The sequence below is a fragment of the Tamandua tetradactyla genome, chromosome 5, assembly GCF_023851605.1.
Source record: "Tamandua tetradactyla isolate mTamTet1 chromosome 5, mTamTet1.pri, whole genome shotgun sequence".
NCBI classification, from domain to species: domain Eukaryota; kingdom Metazoa; phylum Chordata; class Mammalia; order Pilosa; family Myrmecophagidae; genus Tamandua; species Tamandua tetradactyla.
Window position 1 is genome coordinate 34,365,780 of NC_135331.1, and position 22,152 is coordinate 34,387,931.

At 41.5% G+C, this 22,152-nt stretch overlaps 1 protein-coding gene across 4 annotated transcripts in view; it reads left to right on the forward strand.

Moving 5' to 3' along the window:
* The window catches only part of CHEK2 (checkpoint kinase 2), a 75,617-nt gene extending 62,783 nt beyond the window's left edge, over positions 1-12,834 (forward strand). For all 4 annotated transcript variants that reach the window (XM_077160664.1, XM_077160663.1, XM_077160666.1 and 1 more), the window contains 7 exons: positions 1,339-1,438; positions 3,029-3,115; positions 3,813-3,976; positions 4,198-4,313; positions 5,525-5,610; positions 11,689-11,769; positions 12,577-12,834. In XM_077160664.1, coding sequence (XP_077016779.1) covers positions 1,339-1,438; positions 3,029-3,115; positions 3,813-3,976; positions 4,198-4,313; positions 5,525-5,610; positions 11,689-11,769; positions 12,577-12,666 — 724 coding nt within the window. In that variant the 3' untranslated portion in view covers positions 12,667-12,834. The remainder of the gene's footprint in view (positions 1-1,338; positions 1,439-3,028; positions 3,116-3,812; positions 3,977-4,197; positions 4,314-5,524; positions 5,611-11,688; positions 11,770-12,576) is intronic.
* The last annotated feature ends 9,318 nt before the right edge of the window (positions 12,835-22,152 follow it).

The window sequence follows — 22,152 nt, forward strand, 5'->3', positions numbered from 1 at the left end:
CCCCCCTACAGCAACCAGTGCACACAGGTGCTCAGCTATGAGTGGATGTTTTTGCTCTGAAACATCTGCTTGGGGGCGGGCCACGGTGGCTCAGCAGGCAGGAATGCTTGCCTGCGATACTAGAGGACCTTGGTTCGATTCCCAGTGCCTGCCCATGTAAAAAAAAAAAAAAAAGATCTGCTTGGGGAGACCCATTCTGCTCAGGATTGACCGACCAGGTTGCCTGGTGGCACCTGAGCATCAACAGCGTGCTAGTTTCAGTGGCCATAAAGTCCTGTCTTATTCGGTGTGATCCAAATCATATGCCATCTTATTCCTGAAAGAAGCCTGTCTTGATGTCCATTCCCCACAAAAATAGGTAGTATTTCTGGGATTGGCTATTGTGGCAGGGAGGGAATGCTTTACTCCTGGTTGCAAAATGGTGGTTATGAGCGTTGACCATTATTTATTAAAAAATAAAAAGAATAAGAAAAACAACGACAACAGCAATAAAAAGAGATTATTTCTTAAACATTGCCCAAGTCACAGTTTTTCAGAGAATGAATGGCTCCTGTGGTGCTTATAGGAACAGCTGTTGCTGTTAAATAGGAAATTATTGTCTGACTAGGTCTAGTTAGCACAGCGTAATAATAGTAACAACAGTATCCAGTACTTACTAAGCAGTTACTGTGAGCCACGTACTGCTCTAAGCACTTTACATGAATACATTCATTGAATTCAAAATACAACCTCTTTTTAGCAACATTTTACAGAAGAGGAAGCTGAAGTGCTGAGGGAGTGAATAACACCTGCTAGGTGCCTTGCTTACAACAAATTAGGTCTTAATTTTTATAACAGCCATAGGCAGGAGGTATGATCCCAGCCATAGGCAGGAGGTATGATCCCATTTTTTTTTTAAGAAGCAGAAACAAGCTCAGAGAGGTTAACTAACTTGCCCACAGTCACCCAGCTAAGAAGTGGAGCTGGGAGTTCAGACCCTGGTTGTCTGATTGTACTCCCCTGCTGGCTCTTCTACATCAGTTTCACAGTCACCTGAGCCTACATGATAAAAATGCAGATTCCTGGGCCTTGCCTCTGAATTACTGAATTACATTTTTAAAAGCTCTCCATGTACATCTGGTGCTCATGCCGCATTTTCCCTGTTTCTTAGTTTTGAACTGAGACATCTGAGTGTGGATGAGGCTGTTAATATATTGGCTTTTAAAATGGGAGTCAAGAGTGAATAAAAATGGCAACTCTGTGGTTTTCTTAATGAATTTGTTTTGTTTGTATTACTGTCTTCCGTCCAAGTGAGTTTCCTCACGTAAATGAACTGCCTGCTTTGCCTGTGTGTTTCAGAATGGAAGGAGGAGAGTTGTTTGACAGGGTGGTGGGGAATAGACGCCTGAAGGAAGCTACGTGCAAGCTCTATTTTTACCAGATGCTCCTGGCTGTACAGGTAGAGAAGCCCTGAATTCTGTTGACAACCTGCTTTCTTTATTGTGACTTACTTCCTGAGTGAGGTAAAAACTGAGGGTCCATGGGTTAAAACTCAGAAAGAAGTGAGTCTGTGTGTTTGTTTTATTCTTGGCAAAAACATCGCACCCATTTGATTCAGACGACAAAGCTTTCCCTGTGAAGCTTAAGAGACAGTAAGAAATGGAATTTAAGAAATAATGAATATGCAGTCCCATGTCTCCTCGTTAATTTGGACATGGTCTCTACTTCCAGTCCTCGTAGAAATTCCCTTTAGCCCTCAGCTGGGCAAGTGTGAGGGTCAGGCTGGGACACTGGGGTGATTGTGACAGATGGGTTGCTCCCCCATAGCAACTATTGGGTGTTCCTGTCACATGCACCATCCTCTTAACTGAAGAATGCAGGCGGACAGGGCACGCATGCTGCCTGCCTTTCTCAATCTGGTAAAAGGATCGGGTGGTGGAAAAGCAGGCAGGCCCCCGCTTCAGGGAACATCATTTCTCAAACCAAATTTGTTTGTGGTGATTCCCCACCAAACTTTCTTCTCTTGATCTCTTTCCAGGCTCAATGTGCAGTGACTGGTCACAGTTGTATTGAGTGAGGGCTGGGGGAAGTTTTCTGGGTTTCCTGTCGCTGGGGGCTTTACCAGGCCCATTTCCCAATGGAAGTTTTTGGGAAGTATTTGTGTTTTGGCCAATGGAAGTTTTTGGGAAGTATTTGTGTTTTGGCCAGAGAGGTAGCTGGAGAAAATGGAAGCCCTTGAACACAAGCCCCTTTAAATAGCAGCTGTTACCTAACTAGTACTTCACCCTCATTGGTTTTTTACCTCCCTTATATTGAGTGACCAAGAATATTAGATGTCCAGGTGTACATTATTGGAGGTGGAAATTTTTTTTTTCTGAAAGATAGTAGGACATTGTACCTTGATGTTTCTTTATGTGTTCATTTTTATATGCTATTTCAGACCATAGAGATTCCAAAGAATCCTTTGCATTGAAGAAGATGTTAATTCTGGGTATTTAAATAGATATTTTACAAATCCCCTTTAAAAATACTATTTGCAGGGCTGGAATAATCAAAGATTCCATTTTAGTAGAATATTTATAATGACTTTGGTATGTTCTCAAAATATTTTTGATCTTACCCATTTACATTTTTATTAAAGTCGACACCTTATATTTCTGCCGTGGGAAGGGATATTTATTATCCTGAAAAGTGAAATAAGGTCTACTGTTGTAAGTTGCCTTTTTCATCTTGCTGTTTTTGAGATTTTCTCAAAAATAAATGTGTAGGGCAGTGCGACGGTGGCTCAGTGGCACAATTCTCACCTGCCATGCCAGAGACCCAGGTTCGAGTCCTGGTACCTGCCCATGTAAAACAAAACCAAACAAAGCAATGTAAATTTGTAAAAGCAAGGCCTTTATCTAGCATTCTCTGTGAGTTTGGGGACTGGCTGTGAGAAATACAGCTTTCAGTCCCATTTAGCTCTATAGGACATGTCTATCAGTAACTTTTGTATGTACTTGCGTAGTTACTCCATAATTCTAAGGGTCATGCCTTTTTTTCTGCATAGTACCTTCATGAAAATGGTATAATACATCGAGATTTAAAGCCAGAGAATGTTTTACTCTCATCTCAAAATGAGGACTGTCTGATAAAGGTAAGAAATCTCCTGCAGTAGATTTTTGTTCAGGAGCTTTTTAAAAAATGATCCAGTAAAAAGTAAAAGCATGAAAGGTTGAGAATCTGACCTTCTCACTCACAGCAACTATTTTTGGAGTTGTGGTAGTAGTGCTCCTACCCAGGGTCTAATGAGCATTTATTGAGCTCCTCTGTGTACAAGCTCAGAGGGAAGGAAGAGGGGCCTAGACAGACCAGTGAGTGAATCATAATCTCCAGTGTGGCCTGGCTTCTCAAAACTGGTTTCATTTTAGAATCTATCTATATATAGAGAGAGGGGGAGAGAGAGAGAGAGAGAGACAGAGTGAGAGTATTTTTTTCCCATACTCCCTATGCACTGGGCCTGCATTTCCAGGATGGGAATTTGGGGTCTGAGAAGACCCAGGTATAACTAATTAGAGCCATAGAGTGTCTCTGATAAGGGTTATAAACTTTTTTGCAAGGTAAGCTGCAAAACCTGGGTCTTGAGGTTCCTTGGTTTAGTATCAAAAATTAAGCAAAATTAAGCAGATGTCATACATTGTAAAACATGGACCTGAACATTCTAGACTCATGGCATGTGTGAACTGTGCATAGTAACTGATGTAGCTGACAAGTCTTTTGGGTCTGGCAGGCTATGCTAATATTCTTATTTCATGACGTGGTTAAAAATTATTCCCTTTTGTCCTTCATTTTAGATTACTGATTTTGGGCAGTCCAAGATTTTGGGGGAGACTTCTCTTATGCGAACCTTATGTGGTACCCCCACCTATCTGGCTCCTGAAGTTCTTGTTTCCTTTGGGACTGCCGGGTATAACCGAGCTGTGGACTGTTGGAGTTTAGGAGTTATTCTTTTTATTTGGTAAGAAAAGTTTTAATTGCTTCAGAGTCTGGTTGGAGGTAATTAGATGAATTCAGAAATGTATCTATATAGAGAGCTAGTATTTAATTTAGGTCATATTTGACTATCATTTTAAAGAAAAATGTTATTTTTCATTATGCTAAAAAAAGAATTATGCATATCCATGTGACACTGAGAATGCCACTTGATTTCTTTTCCTTTCTCTTTCTACCAATATTAAGCCTTAGTGGGTATCCACCTTTCTCTGAGCATAAGACTCAAGTGTCACTGAAGGATCAGATCACCAGTGGAAAATACAACTTCATTCCTGAAGTCTGGGCAGAGGTCTCAGAGAAGGGTATGGATACGAAAGGGTTAAGAATTTGTTGGTTTGCTGAAATGTGTGTATGCTGTGGTGGGAGTTTCTTTTCAAATTTGGTGATATTTTCTTCTGTCAATTCTGTTAGTATTTTCTATTGTTAGTTTTGTATCATTTTAGAGGCGGAGGAAGTTTTTAAGAGCATAGGCTTCAGAGACAGGAAGTCCAGGGTTCAAATCCTGGGCCTGCCACTTCCTAGCTGTGTGAATTTAGGCGAGTTACCTAATCTCTCTGAGACCCCATTTCCTTATTTCTAAAAGGGACACAATAATTCCTAACTTAAAGGATTTTTCAGAGGATTAATGTATAAGTGCCTGGTATATCTTTAAGTGTATGATAATAATAAGCACCCTTAGTTGCAAGGTTTCCTTTGAGTAAGTAAGCATGTGAGAGCTAAATGTTACTTTGTGTTTTATAATTTAAAAGTGTAACTTTGTAGTCTCAGAAGATAATTTGTAGACCACTAAAACCATATGTGCAACTATGTAGCATAGATGATTGTGTTAAATGTCAGAATGTTTATTTAGGGACTAATATGGTTGTAGTGTACCAAGCCACCCTCCAGTTGTTCCTTGCTGGAGTAGTCAGCTTTATTTCTGACATGTTTGTACTTCCAGAGAGCTTCTCTTTCACTGATGAATTCTCACCATCAGTCTGGGGTCTCAGAGTTGGTTGAGCATCCTGAGTATCTTAGAACCGGGTGGATGTTCAATTTAGTTGGTTTGAATTTGGGTCCAGCAATGGGAGTGGGGGCTGAGAATTAAAAGGTTGTGATGTTCAAGCAGGGAGTGATGGGGTTATCATTCCTGGTTCTCTCTGAGCACTCTGAAGAATACAAGCAAGGAGGCAAAATTAAACAAATGCCGTACATTGTACATTTTAGACTCATGGCAGGTGTGAACTGTGCATAGTAACTGATGTAGCTGGCAAGTCTTTTGGGCCTGTCAGGCTATGCTAATATTTTTATTTCATGACATGGTTAAAAATTACTCCCTTTTGTCCTTAATTTTAGATTACTGATTTTGGGAGGGTTAGGGCACTTGTCCGCCATGTTTGGTGTCTCTACAAGGAACTCAGACCCTCTCACCTCTCTTGGGACATCGGGCTCTGATTCTTGTATCCTATGCTATTGCTATTTCCATATATTTATCCTTTGCACTGTGATTTGCCAAATTATCTTGTCATTTTAGCTCTGGACCTTGTCAAGAAGTTGTTGGTCGTGGATCCAAAGAAACGTTTTACAACAGAAGAAGCCTTACAACACCCGTGGCTTCAGGTGGGTGTGGGGTACTGCCCACCTGCATAAAATTCCTGGGGTGATTTGTATGTCCTGAACTTTGCTTGAGAGAGACGAGGAAGAAAATGTAAACACATTTGCTTTGTTAGATCTGTTTAATATAATTCTTTTTGAGATCATGCTTTTAGATGTGTGTGTGTGCCTTTGTGTGTGTTTGGGGATGTAACCTTTTTTGACATCATATGAGGTTCTTGGATGTAGAAGCTCACATTTTCTGTTCGTGATTCCGCTTGGCTGCCCTGAGTTTCCAGTTTGGTTGGGTTCCTTTGAGAGTTTGATCTTCCTTTGCACCTCCATTCCCAGGCCCCTTGCAGGTGGGGTGGGTTGAAGATTCCAGCCATCTTCAACCTTCAGTCAGGGAAGCAGGGGAGAGGGGGGGCAGCCTTCCTGGGAAGAATTGGGCTATTTCTCAAGGGCAAGCGATTGGGCACCAGAGGTACCATTTCTTGTTCATGGCGAGTAAGCATGCCACTAGTGCATGCCGTCACCTGTGCCTTTCAGGTCTGCTGTCCCTCTGTCTTCCTGCTGGGGGTTGTGGCTGCTTTTAGGTTCCTTGCTGACCTCATTCATGCTGTCAGTATTGGAAGTCTTTTGTGGCTTCGCCGGGCTAATCTTTGGTTTTGGAATTAGCTACAGCATTGGGCAGGTTTTCTGGTGGATGTCTGGTCTTCCGTGAAGTGCACTTCATTCAGCACAGGCATGCCCTTTCTTATTACCTTCCTTTGGTCTCTCTATTTCTCATGGGAATTAATAAGCTAGCTTGAGAGATGGCTAGAGACTCTTCCTCAGGGTTAGGCACCCTGATGTAGGGACTCCTCAGACAATCCAGCCTTAGTACTGTGCTTCTAAGGAAGACTGTCCCCATTCTTTCTTCCAAACCTTCACACCTAACAATTTTGCTCAGGTCACCTTAGGTTAAGAACAAGTATTTTCTAAAAAAAAAGCCAGTTGTATGTGTTTGGGTGTTGTCCTGGAAACAGCAGTCCCTTCAAGGAAGTCTGTCAGATGATTTAGAACTTGATAGACCACACATATTTGAAACAGCAGGACCCTGGAGAAAAGGAGTTTGGAAACAAAGGATGACTTTGCATGTGGGGATTTAATTTTGATGAGAAAGAGAAGCATGCCTATGGCTCTTTTAATATACCCTAATAGGGAAACTCCTGGGGGCCAAATGTGAAAGTGGAGGAGCTGTGTTAGTCTTGACAGAAATGGAGCTGTAGTTAGACCTGGCTATAGGGTTTGCCTCTGCCCCAGTTTATAAATATAGCCTATTTTCTTGTAATTTTTTTCTCAAAAGAAAAAAAAAAACCAAGGAAAAGGTGAAATTCAACCCTACCATGGGAGTCTTACTTGAATAGCCTTTGTACATATTTTCCTTTTTCAGGAAAAGTTTTGACAAATGCTGTTGAGGACAAAGATACAGATTTCCCATTTAAAACACCTGCTCGTGGTACTTTATATTTTAGTTTGGGAAAGTTCAGTGTTTTTTTTTAGTATCTTTTTTTTTAAATTTTTTATTAATCAAAAAAAAGAAAAGAAATTAACACAACATTTAGAAATCAATCCATTCCATTCTACACATGCACTCAGTAATTCTTAGTATCATCACATAGATGTATGATCATCATTTCTTAGTACATTTGCATCGATTTAGGAAAAGAACTAGCAAAACAGCAGAAAAAGATATAGAATGTTAATATAGAGAAGAGAATTAAAATAATACTAATAAAAATATATATATATATATAAAGGAAAAAGAAAAAAACAAAAACAAAAGATACAAACAAACAAACAAACAAAAAACTATATTTCAGGTGCAGCTTCATTCAGTGTTCCAACATGGTTACATTACACTTAGGTATTATTGTGCTGTCCATTTTTGAGTGTTTGTATCTAGTCCTGTTGCACAGTCTGTATCCCTTCAGCTCCAATTACCCATTATCTTACCCTGTTTCTAACTCCTGCTGGTCTCTGTTACCAATGATATATTCCAAGCTGATTCTTGACTGTTGGTTTACATCAGTGGGACCATACAGTATTTGTCCTTTAGTTTTTGGCTAGACTCACTCAGCATAATGTTCTCTAGGTCCATCCATGTTATTACATGCTTTATAAGTTTATTCTGTCTTAAAGCTGCATAATATTCCATCATAGGTATACGCCACAGTTTGTTTAGCCACTCGTCTGTTGATGGACATTTTGGCTGTTTCCATCTCTTTGCAATTGTAGATAATGCTGCTATAAACACTGGTGTGCAAATGTCCGTCTGTGTCTTTGCCCTTAAGTCCTTTGAGTAGATACCTAGCAGTGGTATTGCTGGGTTGTAATCCATTCTGCCATTCTATGTCTTTTGATTGGGAAATTCAGTCCATTACCTTTTAGTGTTATTACTGTTTGGATAATATTTTCCTCTACCATTTTGGCTTTTGTATTATATATATCATATCTGATTTTCCTTCTTTCTACACTTTACTCCATACCTCTCTCTTCTGTCTTTTCGTATCTGACTCTAGTGCTCCCTTTAGTATTTCTTGCAGAGCTGGTCTCTTGGTCACAAATTCTCTCCGTGACTTTTTGTCTATAAATGTTTTAATTTCTCCTTCATTTTTGAAGGACAATTTTGCTGGATATAGGAGTCTTGGTTGGCAGTTTTTCTCTTTTAGTAATTTAAATATATCATCCCACTGTCTTCTAGCTCCCATGGTTTCTGCTGAGAAATCTACACATAGTCTTATTGGGTTTCCCTTGTATGTGACAGATTGTTTTTCTCTTGCTGCTTTCAAGATCCTCTCTTTCTCTTTGACCTCTGACATTCTAACTAGTAAGTGTCTTAGAGAACGCCTATTTGGGTCTATTCTCTTTGGGGTGCGCTGCACTTCTTGGATCTGTAAATTTAGGTCTTTCATAAGAGTTGGGAAATTTTCAGTGATAATTTCTTCCATTAGTTTTTCTCCTCCTTTTCTGTTCTCTTCTTCTGGGACACCCACAACACGTATATTTGTGCGCTTCATATTGTCATTCAGTTCCCTGATCTCCTACTCAAGTTTTTCCATTCTTTTTGGAATTCAGATGTTCCATCCTCCAGTTCACTAATTGTAGCTTCTGTCTCTTTAGATCTACCATTGTAGGTATCCATTGTTTTTTCCATTTTTTCTTCTTTGTCCTTCACTCCCATAAGTTCTGTGATTTGTTTTTTCAGATTTTCTATTTCTTCTTTTTGTTCAGCCCATGTCTTCTTCATGTCCTCCCTCAATTTATTGATTTGGTTTTTGAAGAGTTTTTCCATTTCTGTTCGTATATTCAGCATTAGTTGTCTCAGCTCCTGTATCTCATTTGAACTATTGGTTTGTTCCTTTGACTGGGCCATATCTTCAATTTTCCGAGCGTCATCCATTATTTTCTGCTGGTGTCTGGGCATTTGATCAGGTTTCCCTGGGTGTGGGACCCGGCTGGTTGAAAGCTTTTTCTGTGAAATCTCTGGGCTCTGTTTTTCTTTTCCTGCCCAGTAGGTGGCGCTCGTGGCGCTCGTCTGTCTGCGGGTCCCACCAGTAAAAGATGCTGTGGCTCCTTTAACTTGCCAATCCAAATCTCGCAGTCGGCCCGGGGGAAACCGCGTGTGGAGGGGGGGTCGCCGGCTGCCGCGGCTTGAGGGAGTGCCGGTCCAAATTGCCCAGCTGGCCTGAGACGCCAAGCATGGCGGGAGGGCCCCGCTATCCAACGTTCCCAGTCAGACCGGGGAGCCCCGTGCATGGAGGGGACCCCAGTTGCCAGCCGCCCCGGCCGGGAAAACGCGCGCCCCTCGGGTATCTCACCGCAGCGGATTTTCCCTGCCCGTTCAGCCGTTCCAGAATGGGGTACGCTGTCCTTTTGGTCTCAGTCGTGGCTCTGGGAGCTGTTTCATATTGTTTCTGTTTCTTTAGTTGCTGTTCTGGAGGAGGAACTAAGACCCGCGCGTCTTACTAAGCCGCCATCTTCTCCGGAAGTCTCAAGTTCAGTGTTTTTGAAGAAACTAAATGGTTTCTTGGGTCTGGCATTGGACTGAGCGTTGGGGATGTGGGTTCAAGTGTCTGTTGTGTCATTAACAGGCTGTCTAGTTGTAGGAACCCTTATGTTCCCTTTTTGCCTCATGTTGGCTACCTGAAGTAGAAGATTTTTTCCTGCTTGCCTTCTAGGAATTTGGTAATTTAATATTTCTGAATAGATCATGGTTATCTCAAAGAAAGGGTATTTATAGATATACACTGCTACCTATAGTATGTCATTTAGCTCCTTCTCAATATTTTCACTAATTAATGATGTTTAAAATATAGATATAATAGGTTTATGATCCATTCTGTTACACTGATGGGTGCCACATGAAGGGTTTTTCAGTGTGGTTTTATTTGTTAGTGTGGGTGTTCATTCCTGTTGAGGACATTTAATTAGCTTATGTGTCAAGCAATCTTAGGCACTACCAGTGCAAAGAGAAAGATGACAAGTCCTTGCCTTGGGGAGTCTGGGTGGGAGGATAATCCTGAACACAGTAATTATAGAGCAGTGGTTTACACCTGGTGGTAGAAGTAGGTGACCGCCAGGATGGGGCAACATCAGTGCCCAAAGGGCTCTGGTATCCCATGTCCACACAGCATGAAGAGTGTCCAAAGACTGAGTGACCTGGGGATGACGTTGTGGATGGTTGGATCAGCATTTTCAAACATTTATTGAGTCCCTCTGATGTGGACGCCCTGTGCCCATAACACTATCTGGTGTCTGAGCACTTCCTCAGTGAATGAGATTGATGGGAAGGCAGGCAAGGAGGACATTCCCCCTGGAGGCCATGGTGTGAGCAGGTACAGGGGGAACTAAGGGCTGGACCTATTGAGAGTGACACTATATGGGAAATGAGATCCTATGGCCATGGGAGAGCAGACAGCAGACTCCACTGGGGAGTTACACTGAGTGATGGGGTCAACAGTGATTGAAGACAGTGATTCTAGCTTCTTGATGTAGGATAGATGAAGCTGTTATTCTATTCTGGTACCTTAATTTGTCTATTTCTCTCAACTTGGTGTATAATTGGAGGCCTTTGTTTTTTTGTGTTCCCGTCTCTCCTCACTGGTGTACTTGGCTTAGAGGGAGGAATGCAGGGAGGGGTAGGGAAGTACTCAGGACTTTGGAGTTAGAGAGGTGTGGCTCTGAACTCTGCACACGCAGCTTGTGAGTGGTGAGCTGGGACTCTGACTGGTCTCAGTACCCACATTCCTAGTCATTGATGTTTCTCCTCACTGGAAGTGGAGCGAGCCACACATGGCCAAATCCTTCAAATCCTTCAACCCTGTGGAGGTGAGTATCTTGGGATGTAGGAGCTACCCTCTGGGTAGAAGTTCTCTGTGTATCCACACCCTCTTCTCCTCCCCATCCTTCCCCCTCTTGCTGTACAAACCACCTGTGATACCCTGGCCTGGGTTTTTCTTCTTCATTAGACCTGAGCTCTGGGTGGTCACAGGTATGAGGTCCTTCTTGTGACGTGTACAGCCCCTGCTGGGCTAATTTTTACAGGGAACTGTGTCATTTAGTTAGGATGGCCTTAATGTTGTGGAAGTCGGGATGGCGGGGGTTCCCTAGAAAGATTCAGGGAGCTGCATGGTGTCAGCCCTGGTGAGGACTGAGACAGCCTCAACTTTTGGCCTGATTGCCATCAACCTCATCCCAGCATCTTCTGGGATGCTGGTTAGAAAAGTGTTTTTCTTGTTAATGCATAAATGGCATCAGAGTCAGTATTAACAATAACGTTGGTTCTGAAAGCCTTTGGGGTCTACGGTTCTGTGACCCCCTGAGAGCCCTTAGGCATGTGGGTTTGATTCAGCAAGCATTGACTGAGCACTGCCTTTTGAGTAGACGACTCTGGGAAGGTAGAAGCAAAGAATATGTGGTCTGCTTCCTCAGGTACTTTGGTGAGGGTATCTCTTTTTGGACAGATCGAGCTCTCTTTGCTCTTCCAAGGGCATCCTGGCCTTGTCTGTCTAGAAACTGTCTTTCCTCAGACACCTACCTATGTTTTTAAATTCTTTACAGGATGAAGACATGAAGAGAAAGTTTGAGGATCTACTTTCGGTAGAAAATAAGTCAATGGCTCTCTCCCAGGTCCCTGCTGAGGTATTCCAGATGATGATCACAGCTGATGGTTCCACCAGCAAGGATGACAGAGATTCTCTTTAATACCAATTTTTTTAAACATTTTTAAGAAATACTTTGTTACAACTTGTTTTGCTCTATCACCCTTGGATGATTTAACAGTTCAGAGTATAATAATGCATTAGAAAGAAACACCTAGGAATTGCCATTTAGGAGGTCTCTTGCAAGGCAAAATCAGAAGACTCTATTAGAGGCTTACATTTAAATTTGTTGAAAAATTTAAATTTTGGGCAAACACTTAATGATTTCCTGATTATCATTTTAACCCTCTAAAATTCTTTGTAAGCATAAATTAATATCTGTTCATTCCTCTGCTGTCTGCTTTTGGGGAAAGATGTCTCTTCTCTTCCCATTGCCCCCTCTTCCAGTTTTATAAATGGGAAAATAACAAAGAAAAGATTTCTTCCTACAAAAGAGCAAGTTTTAGGGATCCTGGAGGAGGTATTATAGTTCCTTTAAACTTCATAATCTTGGAGATGACCAAGAGGAGTCTGGTTAAATGCTGCTTATTTTCAGTATACATCACTGAGTTGTCAGAAGCCACAAAGGAGAGAAACATAAGTTGGATAAACACGGTCCAGTTGAGATGAGTATGTTGGGGATTTAGATGTGAATGACAAATAGTAAATCTTGGTACTAGAAGTTTCACATGAAATGCACAAAATTTGCCAGAAGCATATTGGGAAATTTGATAGTCTTATAGGAGCGTAGTCTTATAGGAGCCGGTGATTTTCTCTTAAACATTTCTCCCTTTTCCTTTATTTCTAGCCTTCCACTAGTCGGAAGCGGCCCCTCGAAGGGGACGGAGAGGATGCTGGTTCGACAAAGCACCTGACTGTGTGTGCTGCTGTCTCGTAAATTCTGCAGTATGAACAGTGAAAGAAGTGTACCTTCTTGAATTCTACTGCCATTTTCTTTAAATCTTTTTTTTATAGCTTGTATTTTAATTATGGGAACAATTACTTTTCCAGAATCATTGATAAACAATTAAAAACCTAATGGAACCTGGTTTTTGTGCTTATGCTTGATAAATGGAATGATATATAGCCAGCTCTTTTAGCTGTAGGCCTCTGTCTTTTGTGCAAAGTTGTGTGCCTTTCATCTGGCACTCTTATGTTGGATGTCACTGGGACATCCCTGGTCTTAGCTTGGCAGAACTGCATACCAATTCTGAAGATCCCTGAGAAGGCCACAGAAGAAGCACAGCAAGTCAGGATGGGGGTTTGTCGATACTGGTTGGCTGGATGCCAAAGTCCTCACCAGGCAGCAGGTACTTTGGTTCATATACCACAGGCAAGTTTTAAATTATCATCCTTATTCTCACCCTCATAAAAATACAGGTCCACAGTCTTTGAAATGTTGGGGCCAGGCAAATTCTATGAAATACAGAAATTTCCCAGTATTAAGAAGGTAACATGGCACATCTACAGTGTATTGTGTGTAATACCCTAACAGAGTTCTGTAACCCACTATATAAAAATTTCTATAGCAAATATTCATAGTAAGAGGGAAAGACTTGTGTCATGTCAATTTATGTCAGGCTTTTCTGCCAAATGAGTTATGGATAACTCTTGGTTTTCATAACAGTTCAGAATTTGGAAATGCAGATAAGGTATGTTGACCCAGTAACGATTGGGCCCTGTGCAGAACTCTGCATTTGGCTGATCTAATCTGGTCCTCATATTGATTCTGTGAGCTCAGTTCTCTGACCACCCTTCTGTTACAGGTTAGGAATCTAGGTTTGGAGGAATGGGGGATTTGCCCAACATCATAGATTTGGCAGAACTAGGACCTAACTAGATCTTTCTAGATTAGCTCTAATGCTTCTTATCTGCTGAGTCCTGTATTCGATCAGACTTGGGGATATTGACTCATACAGACAAAACTCACAACAGACTGATGTCTAAATCTTGAATGCTGTCACAATTGATTATTATGAGGGGTGAACTCACAAGAGGAGCAAACACTCTTTGTCCTTCAAAGGTGTTCAGTCCCAGGGACAGCCCTGTGATTTGCAGAAGTTGGGCCATCTTGGTGGCAAGTAACAGAAGCCCACTCAAGTTACTTCATGGAAAAGGGGATCTGTTTCAAGGTTACAAGATGGCTGGGCCCGAGTTCTAATGGTGACTGCCCTTTCTGACCCACTGATTTTGGTACTTTCTTAACTGCCTGTTTCATGCCAGGCCACATTGGAGTTCACAGGTTCCACTATAAATTGAATGTCATGCTGCACATGGCACTTGTGATCCAGTGCAGGGTCAAGGGCACACAAAGCCATATTTCCTGGCAATAGGTGTGGTGGTTGGAAGCTTCCATTAGAAAGAGGTACAGGTAATATGAGATTTGGCTAGCTTGGTGCAAGGGGCTAGATGTGAATTTAGGTAGGCTAACATTTTTAAAGAAAGAACACGGAGATTGCTAAGGTAGGTGGATTCAAACTGATTGGAATATTTAATGGTGGATGCTGTGGTTTCCTAGAGCATTTTACTTTTTCAGGGCAGCCATACTAGTATGCTGAATAAAGGCCTCCAAACAGGTCTGCATACTAATTCTGGAAACTGAATATGCTCTCTTAAATGCCAAGGAGGACTCTAGATATGATTAAGTTAAGGATCTTGATGGGGGAGATTATCCAAGTGGGCCCAATGAAATCACAACAGTACTTATAAGAGGGATACAGGAAAAGAATCAGGAGATGGGGATATAATAAGGTAAGCAGAGATTGGAGTGATGCACTTTGACAATGGAGGAAGGGGCCACAAGCCAAGGAATATAGGTACCTGTTCTAGTTTGCTAGCTGCCGGGATGCAACACACCAGAGACGGATTGGCTTTTAATAAAAGGGGACTTATTTTGTTAGTTCTTCAGAGGAAAGGCAGCTAACTTTCCACTGAGGTTCTTTCTTATGTGGAAAGGCACATGGCTATCTCTGCTGGCCTTCTCTCCAGGCCCCTGGGTTCCAACAACTTTCCCAGGGGTGATTCCTTTCTGCATCTCCAAAGGTCTGGACTGAGCTGCGAGTGCTGAGATGAGGTATGCTGAGCTGCTTAGGCTGTGCTACGTTGTGTTCTCTCATTTAAGCACCAGCCAATTAAGTCAAATGTTCTTCATTGCAGCAGGCACGCCTCCTAACTGACTGCAGATGTAATTAGCAACAGACGAGGTTCACGTAAAATTGGCTCATGTCCGCAGCAACAAAACTAGGTATGCTCACCTGGCCAAGTTGACAAATGAATCTAACTACCACATGTCCACCCCTTGTCAACTTGGCAACTACAAGCATCACCTTAAACAGGTACAAAAAATTCTCTTCTTGCTGTGGACCTGTGAATCTCAAAACAAGTTGTCTGGTGCCAAGATGCAAAGGAAGATATTCACAGGATATAGGTTTTCATTTACATAGGGAGAAATTGGAAGAACACAGATGTAAAACCTGCAGGGCAAACACCATTGGATTTCGAAGTCTGAAAATCATTCATCCTTCAGCTTTAGAAAGTGGCAGCAGCACCACCCTTTCCGAGGGCCTATGCAGTGGCCTGCCTCTTTCCAAATCAACCTCAGGGAACATCGAGGAGACCACTTTGTGGCTCCACTCACTCCAGGCATCAGGGCCACCCATGGGCTTTGCCACTTCTGGGGCACACGCTCAACCCCTCCATGTGGTGGCAGCCAGGCTCTCCCAGTCCTCCAAGGAGCGTGCTACACTTTTCCAAGGCCAGAGGCTGCAAAACTCTTCTGCAATGAGAGGGGAGACTCATCCTCGCCCTTCAGGGTAAACTCACCCTCTCCATGTATATGGGTGGGTCCACTCTCCTGGCTGAGATTTCTTGGCTTCAGACACGAGCTTCCATGGTTCTCACTCTGCAAACTCCAGTTTTTTCCCTTTTGTGTCCTCCTTTGTCAAGATTGGCAGTAGTTCCATTTACACCAACAGTGTCTTCAAGCATTCCAGGACTTCTCGATCATTCTCTTCACCGTACCTCCAAAATCTTCCCCTTAGCCATCCAAAAAAGTGTTCCAACATATCTGGTATTTGCAAACCGCAGCAGCACCCCACTCTCCGGTACCTAATCTATATGTTTTACTCATCTGTCCATAAGGCAGATAAAAGGAGCATCAGACACAAAGTTTTCACCACAGTCACACTGCAAAAGCTATATCATTATACAATCATCTTCAAGAAACATGGCCACTGGAACACAGCTCTACATTTTCAGGTAGTTCCCTCAGCCTCTCTGTTACATCTTGACTAACAAGGTGATATCTATTTAATGCATGAGAATAACCTCCAGGATAACCTCTCAATTCTGTTTGGAATCTCTCAGCCACTGACACTTAATTTTGTCTTATATCTCTCTTCCCTCTTTTGGTTGAGAAGGTTTTCTCAATCCCTTGGTGCTGAGTCCCAGCTCATTCTAGGATTCCTGCCCCATGTTGCCAGGAAAGTCCACATCCTTGGGAGTCATGTCCCACATAGACAGGAGGAGGGCAGTGAGTTTGCTTGTTGTTTTGGCTGAGAGAGAGATAGGACACATCTGAGAAACAAAAGAGGTTCTCTTGGGGGTGACTCTTAGGCCTAATTTTAAGTAGGCTTAGCCTATCCTTTGTGGGGTCAAGTTCGGATGAACAAACCCCGAGATTGGCGGCTCAGCCTATTGCTTTGGTTGTCCCCACTGCTTGCGAGAATATCAAGAATTCCCCACTTGGGGAAGTTGAATTTTCCCTTTCTCTTTGCAAATACTTTTTATTCATTGGCAACAGGAAATATTATCATAGATGGTGGGAATGCAAAATGGTTCAGTCATTTTGGAAAATAGTTTAGAAGTTTCTTACAAAGCTAAATTTTCTAACCATAGCACCCCAAAATCATATTCTTAGACATGTCATCTGACTGGTATGAAAATCGATGTCCTCACAACAACTTGCATGTAAATGTTTACAGAAGCTTTATTCACAATCACCAATAACTGGAATCAAGCCAGTATCCTTCAATAGGTGAATGGTTAAACAATCTATTGTACATTCATATGATGGAATATCAATCATCGATAAAATTAAATAAGCTCTGAAGACACGAAAAGACATATCAGATCCTTAAGTACAAAAAGCCAGTCTGAAAGGGCTTACAAACCATATATTTTATGATATTCTGGAAAAGGCAACTCTATAGAGGCTGTAAAAGATCAGTGGTTTCCAATGGGTTGGGGTAGAGAGGGAGAGGGTTGAGTATTTGAAGCATGGGGAATTTTTAATGTGCTGCATCTATTTTGTATGAAACTGTAGTGGTGGGTATATGACATGTATTTGTGAAGACTAATACAATTTCACAGTACAAAGAGTCAATCTCAATGAACACAAATTTATTTTTTTGCATGGGCAGGCATTGACCCAGCATGGTAGGCAAGAACTCTGCCACCTCACCACCAGTGCACAGACTGACACAAAATTTTAAAAATCATTTTGGGGATTAGGAAATAAACTCCAAAAAGAAATGCACACCATAAAAATATAATCTAATTGAATCACAAATATATGAAACACTTTTACTAAAAGAGGTGGGGGGAAGTTGCTTGCCTTTGGAAATTAATGGAATCTGTAAGACAAAAGTCAAAAGGATAAGCACATATGCACTCTACTCTGGATGATAAGATTGTTTCCCAAGGTGGTATTGGCTGACAGTTGTGATTCTGCTACATACATTTTATAAATGCATATATATATATATTTACTTAATTAAGCAATTAAGTAAATGAATGGCAGAAGGTGGTAGATAGTTTTCTCATTGTGGGAGTGGGAATATCAGGAAAGCAAGAGGCTGGAATTACCCAAGTGGTAATAAATTAGAATTGGAGACATCAGTAAGAGCTCATGTTTAGCTTATTATAGATGCATATGCTGACATAGAAATATTTATAAACCAGTGTGGGGCCTGATTCTGGGCAAATTCACAGTCTTGATTGCATGTTCAGCCCTTTTCTCCTGGGGCTACCCACTGCTGCAGTCACAGAGGAGATGATGGCAGAGAGGGGAACCCCTCAGAGACATGCCTTGTTTGATGGTCCTTTCCCAAGGCACTCACCTCGTGCCACAGTAGGCACAATTCAGCATCTGATAACTATCATAGCATTCAAAATGATAAATACCCTCCCATGTGTGCATGTATCCCTGACAGGAATTTAATTTTAGTTTTTACAATTATCTTGCTACTACTTTTATTAAAGTAAGCCCACCTATCTGCATAATCTAGTCACAGCTAATTTGAAATGAACTGTTTAATAACAATAGCTAATACTTACTGAGACTTTACCAGTGCCATTTCAGTTAATATTCACAACTCTGTGAAGTAGGTAGCAATATTGTGCCTATTTGCAGATGAGGAAAATGGGGCACACAGAGTAGCTAAGTGTGTTGGTTTGAAGCTGCTGTGCAGCCTATAAAAGCCATGTTATTTTAATCCAATCTTGTGGGGACAGAGCTATTGCTGGGTGGGACTTCTTGATTAGGTTGTTTCCATGGAGATGTGACCCCATCCATTCAAGGTGGGACTTACTTTACTTACTGGAGTCCTTTAAGAGGGAGAAATTTTAACGTAAGCATTTTCTTGGTATTTGGATGGCTGCTTTATAGCTGAGGATGGCTAGATGATTTCACTTAAGTTTGTGTTTATTGATGACAGTTATCAATGAAAACTATTTTAACTTTCATGAGCTACGCACAGTGGATTGAATAAATACTGCATTATTAACACAGTAAAGGTAAAATACACTGCAGAATGCAGAAAGAATACATATGCTGCAATATTTTGAATACAGAGAAGTCTTCAGGGAATTGCACCATCTCCAGGAATAGAGCAGTGGAAACCTGCCAGAGGAAATCAAAATATGGTGGAGCAGATGGTAAGCTAATCACATGGTGAGGTGAAATCTACTTTCACTGCTAATGACTTGAATTGTACTGATTTCATTATTTTGCTTTTATAATAAAATAATTTGATTTTATAATTGTATGAGTGTATTTATATTTTATATAATTATAGTAAATATGTTCAAGACAATTAAATTTAAAAAGAGTTAACTAATCTGAAGTCTCTCATTCTCATACACAGTGGGTTTCTTAATGAACCTCATTCTTCCTCTGAAATCTTCTTGAATTACAACAAAGTGGCACAGTGGAAAAATTTCACTGGGCTAAATCATGACAAAATCTGGGCCACATGTTGTCCCACACCTTGCTGGCATAAAATATAGTCTGGAACAGTCTAACACTTAGATTTTTCCCAATGGTATAATTGTCTATAACTTCTGAACATGAGGTTTCATTATGTTCATATCTAGCATCTTGGTAATCTAGAAAACAGAAATTGTGGCATTGATTCAATTTGTTCATTCATTCAACCAACATTTATTAAGCATACAAGACACAGTACTAGGCTGTGGGGAAACAAGGCTGATTTTTGAAACATCACATCATCTCTGCCTTCATGGAGTGCATGCCCTATAGAGGAAAGAGCTATTAATCAAAAAGTCACACATCTAGAGAGTAATAAGCAATGATGGTAAGTGCTCTGAAGTAACCCAGTGCCATGAGAAAGTCCTACAGCTAACCATATCAAGTTTAGTTAACCCAATATCCTATTCCAAAATAGGGGTTCTTGCTCTGATCTGGAAGTTGATGTAGACCAGCTTTCTAGATGTCAACACAAAGAACACAACCTTGGAAATCATATAAGCCATACTCTTCATAATCATATGTTAAAACCAACCAGATGTTCAGGGGCATACATGACCTGATACTTTCATTAGTGGAAAAAAAATTCCTGACCTCAGAAGAAGTAGGAGGAGGAGAGGAAGAAAATGTAGAAGAATAGGAAGGGGGAAAGGAGAATGAAAGGATGAAAAGAAGGAAGGAAGGAAAAGAAGAAAAGTGAGATATACAAGTACAGAAAGCTAGCCTCCATTCCTTACCACCCTCCACCCCCGCTGTGGACTACATCTCACATAAAGCAAATCCCAAGGTCCTTAGAGAGACCAACAAGGTCTAAGTGAGCGGCTCTCCTACCTCGTCCAGTCCCACCACCCTCCAATCCCTAATCCAACTTCCCTGCTGACTAAGTAATCCCTTGATCTCCAGCCCCACTGTTCCCTGGGTCATCTCTTGAACACATCAGGAACTCACTCCCATATTTAGGCTTTTGGAAGAATGCTCATTACAGCCCCCCCCCCCCCAATATCTGCACATCTCACATCTGCTTACTTCAAGTATTTGCTCAAGTGACCTCATCTCAGTGATGCTCTCTATGACAACATTTAAAATAAATTCCCCTCCCCCCAAATTCCCCACATCAACTATCTTGTCCTCACTTTACTTCCATAGCATTCTCACCTTATGTGTTAAATAATTCACAATTATTATGCATATCCCACCTACACCTAGAATATAGGCTCCTTCAGGGCTAGGATTGTTTGATGTTTTAGTCATTGCTTTGTTGCCACCAAAGGAATTATGTCTGGTACATGATAAGCCAGTCACAAATACTTCTGGAGTAAATAAATGAATGGCAACACCCCCACCATGACACCACAAGGGGAATCCTGTGTTATGTTTCTCCAGGCAGATCAATGACAATACAACAATGCACAGATAACAATTATTTAAAAAATTTTAAAAATACAAAATTATCACATACCATGGCCAGGCACTGTGTTAAGTGCTGTATGTTATTTATTCCTTTAATGGTCTCCACAACCCAGCCAGGGGTCATCATACCTGTGCCGGTTTGAAAATGTCATGAACCCCAGAAAAGCCATGTCCTTCAATCCTCATTCAATATTCCTGGGTGGGATCCTTTCTGTGGTTTCCAAGGAGACATGACCCACTCAACAGCGAGTGATAACTTTGGATTAGATGGTGTGCTGGTTTGAAATATTACGTACACCAGAAAAGCCATGTTTTAATCCTGGTTCAATCTTGTCAAGGTAACTGTTTCTTTTAATCACAATTTAATACTGTAGGTTGGGATCTTTTGATCAGATTATTTCCATGGAGCTGTGACATGTCCAATTGTGGGTGTGACCTTTGATTAGATGGAGATGTGACCCCACCCATTCCAAGTGGGTCTTATTAGTTTACTAGAATTCTTTAAAAGAGGAAACAACATTTTGGAGAAGGTCAGAATTGGCAGAAGTCTCAGGGCTTACAGAAACTTCACAGAGCTGACACAGATGTGGACATGTGGAGAATAGTGACACAGATATCTGGAGATGCTTGGAGCCCAACAGACATTGCCATGAGATGCTAAGCAAGCCAGAATCTGGAGAGAGCCAAGGGAAGCCAAGAGATGAAAGCTAGCCCTGGAGAAGTAAAGTAAGGGACCCCCACAGGAAGAGAGACTGAAAGCAACTGAGCCCAGGAGCAAGGGACCAGCAGATGCCAGCCAGCTGACAGAGGTGTCCCTGACAGATTGGCTTTCCTTGAGTGAAGGTAAATTAAGGTGCCTTAGTTTGAATACTTTCACTTCCTTAGAAATGTAAATGTGTAACATTAAATTCCCTTTATAAAAGCTGTTCCATTTCTGGTATATCACATTCCAGAAGCTTGCAAATTAACACAGGTGCTTTCCATGGAGATGTGTCTCCACCCATTCAAGGTGGGGTTGCTTACTGGCGCCCTTTAAGAGGGAAACATTTTAGAAAAAGCTTCACTGCCAACAGAGCCTTCAGGGCCAGAGATTTGGAGATGCAGAAGGAAAATGCCTATGGGGAAGCTTTATGAAATGAGGAGACACCATGTGTCCTTCCAGCTGAAAGAAAAATCCTGAACCTTATCAACCTTTCTTTGGAATTAAGGCAGTCTTTCTTTGGATGCCTTAATTTGGACATTTTCATGCCTTAGAACTGCAAACTTGCATTCTGGCAGCTTACCCATTACATAAATGTCAGTCTACAACAGACCACAGTAACATGGGGAGTGTGGGCAGCAATCCAGATGCCTGCATGGTTTAAGATGGAATTTTAGAGGTTCCAGAAAAATCAGACAACAGATGGACGACCTTGCCTTTTTTGTACAATAACAACAGTGACAAAGAGGGAAAAGCTGATGAGGATGATGGTGAGAGAGAAAATCCATCATTTACTGAAGTATTACCAAGTGATGTGCTAAGTGGCCTTGCTTCAGACAAATTATTAGTTGTAGATTTTGATAAATAATGGCCAGTAGAGCATCTGGGGTTGCTCTGATAACTTCTGAAAGTAGAAATTACATGTTGCAAATCAATGACAGGTCCACAGGCTTCGCTTTTTAGTTAGGCTCAGTTACAGTATGTAGGGTAAACTAAAATGTGCATGA